This window comes from Pristis pectinata, chromosome 28, assembly GCF_009764475.1.
Source record: "Pristis pectinata isolate sPriPec2 chromosome 28, sPriPec2.1.pri, whole genome shotgun sequence".
In the NCBI taxonomy this organism is placed as follows: domain Eukaryota; kingdom Metazoa; phylum Chordata; class Chondrichthyes; order Rhinopristiformes; family Pristidae; genus Pristis; species Pristis pectinata.
In genome coordinates, this window is record NC_067432.1 from 16,016,419 (window position 1) to 16,031,889 (window position 15,471).

Genomic DNA, 15,471 nt, shown 5'->3' on the forward strand with positions numbered 1-15,471 from the left:
GTGGACTGCAACATTGAAGCAACATCCAATTTATTTCTTATTGAAAAATATTTTTGGCAAATTTGGACAAGGCCTATCTTTTAAAACAAAACTTAAGCAATACATTTATTATAAAGAACCCAGTAAAACTCATGAAACACCTCAGAGAAAATGGTTTCCAAACATACGGCAGTTTTGTTGTACATTGCTAAGGATCATCAAATTCTTCATTTTCAGGTGCGTTATCTGCAACATGCCAGAAGAAAACAGAAGCCAACGCAACACCGTATGCGACGGGTGAACCGTACCAGTTCACGGAGGTCAGGCTATGCATTTGCTCATCAAGAAGGCTTTGGTGAGCTCATTACTTCAGGAAGGAACATGTGGTTCAGTAATCCATCGCCAGCAGTGACTGGGAAGTCGATGTTGAGCAGCACCAGTTGGATTGAAAATTTACGGAAGAAAACAACAGAAGTCGTAAACATCAATAGCAGTGAGAAAAATGTTAAACTGTAGGGTAACAGCTATCTGGAGGAAAAGATGCTCTTCCTCACTTAAAACTTGGCCATAGTTTGCACTGTGCTGTACATCTGTAGAGCTTGAAATCATTACCTGGTGAAACGTCACAAAATAATGAACTCTCACTTTGGAGATGTTACATATCAATTTTATAATGCTGGATGTTGATTATAGTTGCACGGTGGACTTTCTGCCCTCTGGTACAAATGTTACCAGGTGAGAACATCTACTTCTGTAAACTTGGGGATGAAATTACATTTGGTTGAAGCACTTGTCAGTATATCTGCTGACATCCCCGTTAAAACGCAGGTTTGTATTACTGAGCTGTAAATATTTTTTAATCTTTGGAAACCATTTTTATAAATCAAAAGAGCAACAGTTGCTTTCATGTTGCTCAACCTAAATAAGCATATGCAAGCAAGATTATGGAGCTTTTGAAATGGAGGATTTACTTTGCAATTGTATGTAATATAAATCATTTATTTCACTTAAGGGCCCCTATTATATTGTATTCTGTCTAAGAATGTTACCCTGTGGTCCTGTAGCTATGACCTCATTTGAGGAATTAGTGCCTTTAAGGTTTCCTTTCACAAGGAAACAAATGATTTTTATTTGAATGTATGTATATTTTTTGAAAAACCATACTCCACATTTACAAACACTTACTGCTTTTCACAGTTCAATGTAATTTCACATTTTCAGTAGCTTCCTTCAGTGAAATACAGTAGTAACCTACACAAATTGTTATATTTGCAACGTGCTTTCTCCAAGCAATTGCTCTATACAGTTATTCTTAATATCTCAGTAGACTAGGACCATATATTTTCCGAAGTGGAAAAATCAAAGTGGAAAGGTCTGTTTTAAGACTTTTGGACACATTAGTCTGCTTGCTTATTTTCTTCCTTGTTCAAATGCATCTTTTTAATCCCATACTGGTTCTAACTACCAGCAATATTTTTATTTCAGATTTCCATCATCTTGAGGTTTTTGCTTTTCTGTCAATGAGTCACTGTTTATTTTTCATGAAGGACTGTCTTCTTGCTGAATACAAGTGATTTCCTCCTTTTATTGGGATTTGCTGTGTGTGTTATCAGCCCTGTTTCCTCCAACATGGCCAGTGGGTTAGGGTAGGATTAGTGTAAATTGGGTGCTTGATGGTTGGCCTGGACCCAGTGGGTCAAAGGGCCGATTTCAATGCTGTATCTCGCTCTGTGACTCTTCATGTGGAAAGCTTTGTGATGTCTTGTTATGAAAGGCACTTTATAACTTGCAAGTTCATTCCTTCTGAGGAAGGAGCCCATCTTACACACAGGGCTGAAATACCCTCTCTGAAACAAGTGCATGAAGTCCTACAAAATGCATTACTGCCATGGAACCCCAAGCAGCCAAGGTCAGAAACAAGAGGTTGGCCATTCTCTCCTCACCCACCAGCCACCATCCCATCACCACCACTGAGAAGCAACTCCCCTAGCAACTTAGAAAATGATCTCTCCCGTAGATCTTCATCTAAAAATATCCTGACCTCCCTCTTTTCGTCCCTCCCCTCTCCCTCTCTCCAAATCCCTTTCCTCCATCCCGTGAGAAAAGCTGAGTACCCCAGAACTCTTCATTATTCTCTGGCCTCTGACCCATAACCCCTCTACCCCTTCCCAAACATGTCTCCTCTGCCCCATTCTTTCTCTTGACTTCTTACACCCATCCTCTGGCCCAAGTTATCCCACCAGCTCCCTGTGAACAGCTCCACTGAATGGCTTAAGGAACTATAATCTCTCTGCAGTATTATCTTTGTTTAACATCCTGACTGTGATTCCTGTCTGTCTTATCCTTCTGTGAATCCTGTTCAGTTGCTGCTGACAAACAAGTAGCACTTGCCTTTCTGACAGACATGTGATCTTAAATATTAAACTTCTAGGACTGTCTAAATGTACAAGGTGTGCATCAGAAACACAGAAGAGTCAGTGTGGATCAAAAATATCTCCAATGATTCCAAATTTGTGGAAAAGATTTAATCCATTTAAGTCTGAATCACATCAAAAAACTCTAAATAGTGCAAGTTGTTCCTCTTGAAAAGGGGAGCTCTCAGTAAGTCTTGCTTTTTGAAGACTTCATTGCATCAATTTTGCTGATGCAATGTTCTGATGCAGGTTTTCGACCCAAAACGTCAACAATTTCTGTACCCCCACAATTGGTGCTCGATCCACTGAGTTTCTCCAGCTGTTTGTTTTTGCTTCAGATTCCATCATCTGCAGTCCCTTGTGTCTCAATGTAACTGTTGTCTTTCCATCAAACTATTGGTCTTCAAACTGGAGGGTCAAAGTAAATGTAGAAAGAGGTGCCCTGTGAAATTAGCAAGATATGTTAGGCTGCTGGCAAATTTCAGCTTAACCTCAGCTTAGATGCATTTTTTCAGTCATGCAGAAGCAAATCAGGCTTCGAGTTCCAAATGGCTGCTCAGACTACCCACTTGACTGCAGCTATGTTTAACTGTATCCATCCAAATTGACAGGATCTACTGGAAAGTTATCCTTGACTGACCAAGCTATGTGTTATTTACTTCTTTTTGGTACAGTGATTTAACTAAATGGTTGTGATGCTCTGACTTGGCTTATATTTCCATGTGGAAATGTTATTCGTTGTTATATCTAGTGTGGAGAGTGGAATGAAGTGGGGGAAAGAGGCAATTAAAAAAAACTTCTGAAGTAGGGCTAAGCAAGAAAATGTTTGGGAACCAATACTCATTTATCTGTTTGGTTTTCAAAGTTTTTCAATTTTGTGTATTTTCAGCATTTTTGAGCATCCAAGCCTCTGTTGAATGACTTTCAGCAGTTTCCCTTCTCAAATAGCTCTAGGCAATATCCCTTAGCAGGATCCCTTCTCAATGGCTCTGGAGTAGAGTCTCTCCTCAATGGCATTAGGCATTGAGGAGAGACTGATGGAATTCTTCATCGACTGATGGAATTCTGTAAAATCCTGCTACTAAATGAACATAATTATACTCAATTGGGCCAATTTACAAAGCTCCTCTACATGATGGAAGTCAATTATAATGGAGTCCATTCAACTGCTTATCAATAGAGCAGGTATGTTGTCAGATGGACATTACATTTATCACATTTATTTTGGTATGCTGTGTAAACTGAATGAAGCATTAAAGCCACAGATGTGTCCTGGGGACAAAAACTCCCCAGTATCATTCAGGTACATAGCACTATGTGACTCAAATCTCATCATAGAGCCAATGCAATTATGTTAACATGATTCTCATTTTCAGCACGTTTGCAATCTCCTGCACACTTTCCCAATTCCAGATCAATCACATTAGTGGAAAAAGATGGACAAACCCAGACGTCCCATTTATTTTCCAGTTCCCAGTACAGCTTCTCCCGTTGCTTAAGACTTTGACTGCACACAAATTGGCTGGCACTTTGTAATATCGCTCTTTACCCTCCAGAGTCATACATATTCTTGTTCATAAACAAATGTATTACCAACTAAAACAGTTGAGCAAGATGCAGTTCTGGGGCCTTGTCTGTTGTAAATAAACTTCTTACGCTTAAAAGACAAATATGCTCTAAGGATTGAACAGGGAAGGTGTGCATGTGACATGTTACTCTATTAAATTCAGCAACCTTAAATCAATCATTTCCCACCATCTCTACAATTGACTAACTGGATTCAATCCATTAATCTGTAACAATAAAGCTGTCTTGTCTATATGCACATTTGGTAATCTGTGTTCACTGATAGTGAATTATACATTGTAATCTTTTGATTACTTCAGGTCTATCAAAAATAACTTTTGGTAGATTGCAAACTAAAAATAACTATCAGAATGAACTTGAACTGTAAAAACGTTTCAAACTTTATTATTTTGAAGTCAAGATATTTATTTTGAACTCTATGACTCTTTTTATTTAATGTGGCAAATCAGATCATCTTTTAACTATCTTGGAAAGAAAATTATAGTCCTTCCCTGTTCAGTTATTCTCCATTGAGCAATGTGTTATTGCAGCTGTCTACTGGAGAAATTGGATTGACAACACGAATCTACAACACCACTTTGTAGCAAATATTACAAGTGTTGTGTGATCCTCCTATTCTGTGCTATGCAAGTGCAGCAAATCTTAGTGGCTCACAGTTAATTTCCTGAGCTTTCATGAAATTAATTCAAATCATGGACCTTGGTATGTGATGCTTGCTTCCTGTTTTCTGTTCTTCAGCTTATATTTTTAATACATTTTTGTTGTCGGTTCAATATTTGCTGCTTTGAAGTTCTTCAGTACTTTCATTTTTCAGATTCTCTCACTGGCTTGGTTTGTCATTACCATTTAGCCTTATTACCATTTCACTTCACACTCCATATGAAATTACCCTTCCAGTAGCTGATGCCCACTACTATTGCCTTACCAGTGGTCTACCAGACAAGAGAAAGCTCTTTTTTTTAAGTTCCCATGCAATAAACAATCAATTTGAGATGCTGAAGGAATAAATTGAACTTTCAGATCAGAATGAGGCTAGTAATTAATTGGATTAGGTTGCAATATTCAATTTAAAAATGCTTTGAATGCCTCAATGAGCTAATACATAATTGAGGAGATAACAGGAATTCTAAGTGGGAAAGGCACAAAAGGTAAACAATCTAATGATTTTATCATTTGATGTTGGAATATGCACCAGAAAACAAAAGCTAGCTTTGACCTTCATACCATTCCTCAAAAATAACCTGTTGTTATTACAATGGATGGAAAATTTGTCAGCCAATTTTATGCCAGGAGCTCTCAGTAGTATGAATGAGGGGTAAGTTATTATAGTTTATTGTTAGTGTTAATGATTGAGGGATAAATGTTAGCTAGGACACTAGAAGAACTTCTTGTTCTTCAAGGGTCAGTGCAATTGTTTTTTTAAGATTAACTCCCACAAAAGCAGGTGAGACTTTATTTCACTATCTGATCTGAAAAAAAGTTGCAGCCTTCTCTCAATTAAAAATCAGTACATATGATGCACCAAAATCTTTGCAGTGCAGTTTGAATCCTGAACTTACTGGCTCAAATATATTGCCACTGAACTAAAGATGATAATTATTCATTTCTAGTTTTCTTATTGTTTATCCCGCATGTTTGGATACTGTCAGTTATATCACAATATCCTAAATACTGATCAGGTTACAATTTCAAACTCGCTTTCGAAAGTATAAGGAATTTCACATTCATGTCTATAGCTAAATATTGAATGAGGACATGAAATGGACTGTCCTTTCAGTACTCATCTGTCGAGGGAGCCTTTTCCCTCTTTGACAGCTTAGGGTTCAATGTTAAATCAAAGTCTCATATATCTTCTCTAAATGGCACAGTAAGTAGCACTGATTCTGCATAAATATTTATTGTTATCTATCGATAAGCACAAAATATTATTGTATTTTACTCAACATCTATGGAGATAATTCATAAGATTCACTGTCCATGTATCTGTCAAAATTGTCACTCAATAAAGCATGAGAATATATACATCCTTATAAAAATATTTTAATTTTGAATACTCACACATATTGCTTTTGCCTTTCCTCTTGTGACATATACACGAGAAATATATTTCCTACGTCAGACGTGTAGATAATTAAGCAGGTTGACTTCTATTGTAGAAATCTGTATTTCTGCAAAATATTAGATCTTAATTAAAGCAAATGGTTATGAATTCTCTTGTTCTGTTATAATCAAGCCTACATATTACGAGGATGCATATTTGAATACCAAAGAGATATAACATTGGAAAGCTAGTGTTTGTATGTCATGTATTCTATCATATATTTATTTATAAACAAAATATGAAGCATCACTGCAGTTTCAAAAACCTTTTTCTTGCCAATTATGTTTTCTGCTGTAAATATATTTGACTGTTAAAAATGTGTGAAAAGGATGTATATTTTGTATGGGTAAAGATGGTTATGTGTGATTTGAAAAGCAAAATTATTTTTAAAATATTGCACTATATTTGAAGTCTCACCATGATTGCCCCAACCTTTGCTCTCTCATCTTCTGACCTGGTCCAATAAGAACATAAATAGAAATTAGATATCTGCTTAAAGTATGCAGGATGGAAGGAATGGCAGAAATAGAGAAATGGACTGCTTAGACACCTCTTTATAAGAGAGCACAGGAATAAAAAGCTAAATTATCTTTCCCTGTGATGTAAGTTCTATGATTTATATCTGATTAATTTTGATGCATCCCTCTAGACATTTCTACTGACTGATACACCAGCATTTAGTATACTGTGTGGTAGAGACGAAAAAAATCAAAGCACATACTTTTCACATTTCCTTAGCTTTATAGAGTTGATACTTGTGAAATTTTCAATTCTATTTATTTGCTATTTAGAATTTTACACCAAATCACCAGTAGAAAAACTGAAGATGAGATTTGGCATATCTAAAACAATTATATCATCCATGTGTAATTCATATATCTCTCGCACAGAATTGAATATCTCTTGTATGTTTAATAACAGCTAGTTAAAAAATAAAAAAAACATGTTTGCACATTTAGTGCTCGCTTTCCAGCCAATGAGGCTGAACCACCTGTGATTTTCCTAGTTGCGATCAATGTTGTTCCCTTCCTGAGCTACCTGTACACCACTGCACTTGTGAAATGGATTGTATCAGATTTTAGACCTAATTACATTATGTAATATTTTTCATCTGCCTCTTGTCTGTCCAATTGAATAACAAATCCGAGTCTTCACAGGGCCTTACCATCTTACTCATATTATGGTCAGCAAATATCAGTTTTCAGTTTGTTTCTCTGCATTAATCTAATAAGAGTTACCCCTTAATCTGACGTTATAATTATCACTTGCTTTATCTTGCCACATAAAATCCAAGGTAATTTTGAAAAAGATAGGGTGGTGTGGAAATTAAGGTCCTAAAGTGGGGAAGCTGATTTCAATATCATAAGACAGGGCTTATGCAAAAGTAGACTGGGACCCACTTGAATGTAGGTCTGCATCTGTCAAGTCAGAGTCATTCAGAAGTGAAATGAGAGTCCAGGGCCAACATGTTCTCACAAGGGTGAAAGGTACGGAGAGCAAGTCCAAAGAACCTGGAGTGCAACAGCTGGATAAAGGGGAGAAAAAGAAGCCAATGACAGGTACAGGGAACTGAAAACAGGAGAGGGCCTTCGATATAGAAAGTGTAGGGGGGCAAAATATCACAGGCACACAAGGTTAAGGAAAATCCATTAGGCATATTAAGGGCAAGAGAATAACCAGGGAAAGAGTAGGACCCTTTATGGATCAAAGTGCTAATCTGTGCATGGAGCCAGAGGACGTACATGAGACCTTCCATCTCTGTTCACTACGAAGGACAGTGTTGGAGAATTCATGGAGAGGGGTAGTGAAATTCTAGAATATGTTATTAAAACAGAAGTGACTAGATTTCTCAGTGGGCTGAAGGTTGGATAAGTCCCCAGGGCCGGGCCTGACGAGATGTATCCCAGGCTGCTATATGAGGCAAGGGGGAAGATGCCTGAGACACTGACAGAGATTTTTAAATCTTTGCTGGCCACAGATGAGTTGCCGGGTGACTGATGACAGCAAATATGGTATCCTTATTCAAAAGGCCAGCAGGTATAAGTGAGGTAACTACAGGCTTATGAGTCTTATGTCCGTGGTCGGGAAGTTATTAGAAAAATTTCCGAGCAACAAGATTAATCTACATCTGGAAAGGCAGTGATTAATTCAAGATAGCCAGCCTGGTTTTGTTAGTGGGATATCCACTAACAGGTTACAAAATGTATAGACATGGGCAGTGCAATTAATATAGTCTCTGTGGTCTTCATTCAGGCCTTTTAAAAGGTCCAAGAGACCAATCTAAAAGGTTAGAGGCCATGGGATCCAGGGCAAGTTGACAAAGCAAACCAGCTTGGTAATAGGCAGAGGGTGGATGATGAAGGGATGTTTTTGTTTCTGAAAGTCTGGGACCAAAGATATACCACAGGGATTGGTGATGGGATCCTTAATGTTTGCCATTTGCATTAATGTTTTGGAATGTGAATGTAGGAGGTATGATTTGTAAATTTGCATTTATGATATGAAAATCATAATATGAAACTCAGTGATATTGTTGATAGGAGGATAGTTGTAGGCCGCAGGATAATGTTGATCAGTTGGTAAGATGGGCAGAACAATGGAAAATGGAATTTATTCCTATTACGTGCTCAATGATGCAGCTTGGAAGGACTTAACAGGGGTAGTCCTTCCAAGATGAACGGTAGGGTCTTAGGGAGTAATGGGAAACAGACGGACCTCAGAGTACAAATCCAAAGATCCCTGAAAGTGGCAGCAAAAATGGATAAGGTGGTGAAAAAGCATGTGGGATATTTGCCTTCATTAGTCAGAGCATAGAATATAACAGCAGGGAATTTATGGTACAACTTTATAAAGCATTGGTCCAGGCCACAGTTGGAGTACTGTGTGCAATTCTGGTTGCCACACTATAGGAAGGGTGTGACTGCACTGGAGAAGATGCAGAGAGGATTCATCAAGGTGTTGCCTGAGACAGAACATTTTCTTGGAGCAGAGGAGACTAATGGATCTGATAGAAGTATACAAAATTATGAAGACATGGATAGGATTGATAGGAAGAAAATTTTCCCAGTAGCAGAGTTATCTAAAATTAGAGGGCATAGGTTTAGAGGAGATCTGAGGAAGAACTATTTCACCAAGAGTTGGAATCTGGAATGGATTGCGTGAATGGGGGGTGGAAGCATGAAATCTGGCAACATTTAAAAAGTATCCAGATAAGCCCTTAAGTCATCAAGACTTAGGTTATGGACCAAGTGCTGATAAATGGCATTAGTATAGATGGATCAGCGTGGACATGGTGGATATGTTTCTCTGCTATACAACTCTATTACTCCATTCCCAAGAACTTGAAGTACATCGAATGAACTGTATCATTAGAAATGTATTTCAAGAAATGAGTGCACGTCGGCCCCAAGTAAAGAGAGAAAAACCTTAATGTAAAGAATAATAAATCTCTAAAGGAATACTGGCTAACAGTGGCTCAGACACTCTGTGGTCTGATAGTTTCTTAATCCTCTCTTTATCTCAAAAAGGTTTCTTCTTTAAAACAATGTTCAGAATTTCTTACAAAATAAACCAGAATCATCTTTTGATGTCAATTTTGAATTGTATTATTTCACTCCCAACTGAACACACTGACTCAAGCTTGGGTTCTGGTTTCATCATTAGTTGGGGAGATAAGGCATTATTTTTCTCTACCTTTTTCCAAAGCATTAATTCATAGAATGAATTCTGGAAGTCAGTCATGTGCAAACCAAAGGACACATTTAGGACAATGATAGACAGTATTAAAGTTGGGTCAGGATGGTAGTGGAAACAAATGACCTGCACGACAGAGAGGGTATACTGTGGAATTAGCTGCTACATTCCTGAAGCAAAGCTCATGATATTTATTGAATGCACTGAATTCCTTAGAAAATAATAAAAGGAGTAAGGTAATCAGGATTAAACTTGCTGGTTTGTAGGGGAAAGCACAAGTACACCCAATGCATTGAACAGACTAGTTCTGCACTATAACAATCTATGATTACATAACTCTTTCTTCTTCTTAGGCAATTCCTCAGGATCAAAGGTGACTTAACTTCCACAGTGGTTTGAGGGATCTGAAGTGGTTAATGAGACCAATGTGGGAACTGCAGACTCTTCCATAGATGGACCAGGTTGATGGTTAGGTAGTTTGAGGTGGTTTGCTTCTTCTGGCCCTTATGCAGGATCTTTCTGTGCTTCTGATGCTTGGCCACAAGGTTCTCAACACCATTCCGAATGTTCCCTCTCCACTTTGAGTGGTCAGGAACCAGTAGGGATATTGCATTTCTTCAAGACGACTTTGATCACATCTTTGAATCTTTTCCTCTGCCTGGCTGACAATTACATTGTATGACAGATCTTGGAATACAGTGTCTGTTTTAGATGTCTGGTATTGGGTGTGCAAGCAATCTGGTCTGCCCAACAAAGCTGAATGAATGCAGACAATAGACTGCAGATGCTGGAATCTGGAGCAAAGAAAACAATCTCCTGGAGGAACTCAGTGGGTCGAGCTGCATCTGGGGGGGGGGGGGGGGGAGCAAGGAATTGTCGACACTTCAAGTCATGACACTGTATCAGGAACAGAGACTGGAGAGGGGAGATAGCTGGCATTGGCGAGGGGGGGGGGGGTGAGATGGGCCAGTGTGTGAGATGTGTACCGTGGAGAGGTGAAGGATGATGGGCAGAAGGAGCCAAGTGGGGGAGGGGTGAAGTTGGGAGAAGAAGCAGCTGAGTGTTAGGTGGAAGCAGACAAGGAAAACCAAGAGGGGGAGGCAGAGGAGGGTGAAGGTGGAGACCTTCATCCCACCCCACTGAAATCTGAGGTGATAATGGGAACCACTAAGGGATGGATGAAGGGAAGATGGAACCAGATGGAAGAGGGGATACAGTGGGTGAGGTGTGTGAGTGGTAGGTGGATGGAACCAGGAGGGGAATGAGGATGAAAATGGGTGATGGGGGGAAAGTTGAATGAATGTAACTCAGGCCTAGGAGAAGGAATGACCTTGGTTCACATATCCTGCCAGTGCAATCGAAGGGTTTTGTGAGCGAAAGGTTGCAGGTATTTTCAATGCTTTCATGTGCCTGCTGTAGGTAGTCCAGGTCTCAGGAGGGAAGTGATCACTGCTGCCTGGTGGAACATGAGCTTTATGCCAGCTCTGAGACCTTGATCTTCAGATACCCTTTTCCTTGATTGACTAAAGACTGTGCTGCCACATTGAAGACACTGGAGAATACCATCAGCAAGGGATACAGGGTAATAAGAACAGGGGGAATGGGACAAATCAAATGGCTTCCTTGAGAGCTGACATGGACTTGATGGGCCAAATGGCCTCCTTCTGCATCATTACGAGTAAGGGATAAAATATATAAATAGAGTACGGTGCTGGTATCATTATTTACAGAAGGGTGTTAAGCAGTTCAGGGAGAACTTACAAGACTGAAGTCTAGAATGGGCAGGTTATTTTATAAGAACAGATTGGACAGGGTAGGCTTGTATCTTCTGGAGTTTAGAAGAGTGAGAAGGGACAGTCTAGTACAAGACCCTGAGGGTCTTGAGAGGGTGACCTGGAGAGGATGTGGGAGAATCTAGAACTAAGTCACATTTAAAATTAAGAAGATTATTCATTTAAAAGAAAGAGATAAAGCAAGATTTCTTTTCTCTCATAGGGTTGTGAATCTTTGCAAATCTCTTCCTTAAAATGCAATAGAAACAGAGTCTACAAATATATTTAAGGCATAGATAGATCAATAAACAAGATGGAATGGGAGATGGTTACTATGGACAGATGGGAATACATTCAGACCTTATTAAATGGCCAATCAGGCTCAAGGGCCTGAGTGTCCTACTTTTGCTCCTAGTACATATACTTATGTGCCAATGCATATGTAATGGCGCTCTGGGATTGATTTGGTCAGATGATTTTGAACTGTAGGTCAAGATTACAGTATTATGTCATGAAAGGAAACATTGTAACCCGGACTGAAATTGTTTCTTTCAAAAACAAGACATCATTTCCATTGTAAGCTGTTCAGTAAATATTGTTACAATATAAAATCTGTGGACCCACTTTTTTTTATAGTACTTAAGAGGTTGTATTTCGAGATACATCACTGGGGTTTTCTAGTGTCCAAATTCATGACAAATGTCAGTAATCAATTCATGAACAAATTACCTTAACGTTTTATCTAGAAGTTTGTTCTAGCATAAAATTAAAACCTGACTTGAACACAACCCAACCACAGCTGACTGAACATGACCCAAGAATTCATTCTACGTCTAATCTGACATCACCTAACCCAGCATTTGCAAGATATCAGGAAAGAAAAACTTGCTATGCTGCACATACATTGTTACTGATCAAGAATTGAGGACACATATTATAATATTCAGCAAATCAACCTGACCTGAAAAAGGTACTGAGCCCCCTCAACAATACATGGCCTGACATGACCCACAGCGAATATGTCTAGTCAGAACCTTGCAGGCACTACAGTCAGGCACTAATTTTATCAATGACGCTGTGGTTGGCATGGACCAGTTTGGCCAAAGGACCTGTTTCCATGCTGTATTACTCCATGACTCTGACGTTATACAGCATGGAAACATTTATTAAAATTAGGTAGCAGATAACAGATCTCCAATAAATGCATGAGGAAGAAGGAAATAAATAATGCTGATAGGGAAGGTTACAGTAGGGCAACAGGAGGCACACAAAGCACTTGAATCTCAGAAGAGACCAATTTGCCTGAATGGCCTTTTCTTCTGCTCCAGAACATAGAACAGTACAGCACAGAAACAGGCCCTCTGGCCCACCATTGTCTGTGCTGACCATGATGCCAATCCAACTAATCTGCCTGCAAACAGTCTGTATCCCTCTATTCCCTGCCTGTTCATGTGCCCAAATGCTTCTTAAACATCGCTATTATATCTGTTTCTATCAACTCCCCGGCCAGCCAATTCCAGGCACCTACCACTGTCTGTGTAAAAAAAAAAGCTTACCTCTCCCATACACCTTCCCCCTCCCACCTTCAATCTATGCCCTCCAGTCTTTGACATTTCCACCCTGGGAAAAAGACTCTATCCTATCTATGCCTCTCATAATTTTGTATACTTCTGTCAGGTTGCTGCTCAGCCTATGACGCTCCAGTGAAAACAATTCAAGTTTGTCCAACCTCTCCTTATAGCTAATACTCTCCAATCAGGCAATATCCTGGTGAACCTCTTTTGCACCCTCTCAAAAGCCTCCACATCCTTCCTGTAATGCGGCAACCAGAACTGTACACATTACTCCAAATGTGGCCTTACCAAAGTTTTATACAGCAGCAACGTGACTTCCCGACTTTTATACTCAATGCCCAGCTGACGAAGGCAAGCATGACATATGCCTCCTTTACCACTCTATCCACTTGTATTGTCATTTTCAGGGAACTATGGACTTACATCCCAAAATCCTCTATACATCAATGCTCCTATGGGTCCTGCCATTTTCTTTTTACATTTGACCTCCCAAAATGCAACACCTCACACTTGTCCTGATTAAACTCCATCTGCCATTTCTCCACCCAAATTTCCAATTGATCCATCTGTTGCTGTATCCTTTGACAAGCTTCCTCACTTTCTACAACTCTACCAATTTTTGTGTTGTATGCAAACTGTCTAATCAAACCACATAAATTTTCATCCAGATCATTTATATCTATTACACACAACAGGTCCCAGAACTGATCCTTGTGGAACACCACTGGTCACAGACCTCAATTCAGAGAAGCACCTTTCCACCATGACCCTCTGTTTTCTATGACCAAGGCAATTTTGTATCCAATTTACCAACTCACCACTGATCCCATATGGCTTAATGTTCTGGACCAGCCTTCCATGAGTTACCTTGTTCAATGCTTTACTAAAGCCCACGTAGACAACATCCACTGCCCTAACCTCTTCAATCATCTACGTCACTTCCTCAAAAAGCTCAATCAAATTTATGAGATGAGACCTCACCCACAAAAACCCATGCTGAATTTCCCTGATAAGTCCATGCTTTTCCAAATATAAGTAAATCCTGTTATTAAGTGATACAAATTTACTATCCAATACTATCAATTTCTTCAATGTTTATTTCAGGACAATGAAATGGAACTGCTGTGGAAGCTTAGAGAAAGCTAATCTTGAAGCTTAAAGAAAATGAGCAATAATGTCCAAAAACTATAATTGTCATTTTCTTGCGCTACTCTGGCCCTCGGGAGTGCAGTGAAGGTGTTAGTTCAAACACTAATCCTGGGTGCAGTGAAAGGATTAGTGTATGTACTGATTCTGTGGAGTGCAGTGAGCGTGTTAGTGCAGACTCTTATCTCAGGTGGTGCAGTGAGGGTGTTATCGCAGATACTGACGTTGGTTGCAATGGGGGTGTTGGTTCAGACTCTGATCCTGGGGAGTGCAGTGAGTGTGTTGGTGTAGACAGATTCTGGGTGCATTGGGGGTAGGCCTTTGATACAGACACTGATCCTAGGTTTTGGAGGGGGCAGGGTGGTTACTGCAGACACTGGTCCCCGGTGTCGGAGGGACTGGGTTTACTGCAGACACTGATCCCAGATATTGAAGGGGGTGGGTGGGTGGGTTACTGCAGACACTGATCCCAGGTGTTGGTGGGTGGGTGGGGGTGTGTGTGGTTAGTATAGACAGTGGTCCCAGGTGTTGGGGGGTGGGGTTTAGTTCAGGCAGTGATCCCAGGTGTTGGGGGGGGGGGGGGTGTGTGTGGTTTAGTTCAGACAGTGGTCCTGGGTGTTGGGAGGGGGTTCATGCAGCAAATGGTCCCGGGTGTTGGGGGTGTTCATGCAGACAATAGTCCCAGGTGTTGGGGGGCACAGTTAGCGCAGGCAGTGGTCCCGGGCGTTGGGGGGAGGGGGTTAGTGCAGACACTGGTCCTGGGTGGTGCAGACAGGGAGCTAGTCACAGACTCCTGCCCAGGCTTTGGTGAGGGTGAGAGTGAGAGTGCACTAGCCCCGGGGTGGATGCAGTGAGCGTTCAGCACTCACCCCAACAGGAGAACTCCTCCACCAGTACCGAGTGCCGCCGCCGGAATCACATGAGGGTTATTTATGGAAAGGAAAGCGGGCGACCGGCGTCTGACGTGAGTGAAGGTCACAGGCTGTGCGGCAGGAAACAGCCTCCCTCTTCCTTCGCTTCCCCCTCCGTGTCCCGGCTCGCTGCAGGACCGGGACCCGCTGCTGGACTCAGGTCGGTGCGGTGACGGAGGGGAGGGGGGCGGCTGTGCCGGGGGTGGAGGGGGCGCGGCTGGGGATGTTACTGCGTCGGCGGGCGGACAGGGGTAGGTCCGGCCCGGCCCGACGCGGCCCGGCTCCCGGTGCCAA

At 40.7% G+C, this 15,471-nt stretch overlaps 2 protein-coding genes and 1 long non-coding RNA gene across 5 annotated transcripts in view; 2 read left to right on the forward strand and 1 right to left on the reverse strand.

The window, feature by feature from the left end:
- The window catches only part of atp8b4 (ATPase phospholipid transporting 8B4), a 207,194-nt gene extending 206,687 nt beyond the window's left edge, over positions 1-507 (forward strand). For all 3 annotated transcript variants that reach the window (XM_052040689.1, XM_052040688.1, XM_052040690.1), the window contains exon 29: positions 217-507. In XM_052040689.1, coding sequence (XP_051896649.1) covers positions 217-495 — 279 coding nt within the window. In that variant the 3' untranslated portion in view covers positions 496-507. The remainder of the gene's footprint in view (positions 1-216) is intronic.
- Positions 508-2,688: 2,181 nt separating this feature from the next.
- On the reverse strand, positions 2,689-15,271 carry LOC127584114 (uncharacterized). Its single transcript, XR_007958348.1, has 3 exons — positions 15,136-15,271; positions 6,039-6,148; positions 2,689-2,835 (listed from the first exon to the last, which is right to left on the reverse strand). It is a non-coding gene; the product is annotated as an uncharacterized LOC127584114 (long non-coding RNA).
- Positions 15,216-15,471, forward strand: part of LOC127584113 (NAD(P) transhydrogenase, mitochondrial-like) — a 59,328-nt gene continuing 59,072 nt past the window's right edge. Inside the window, exon 1 of the mRNA XM_052040692.1 lies at positions 15,216-15,337. The gene's annotated coding sequence lies outside the window, so the exon portion shown is untranslated. The remainder of the gene's footprint in view (positions 15,338-15,471) is intronic.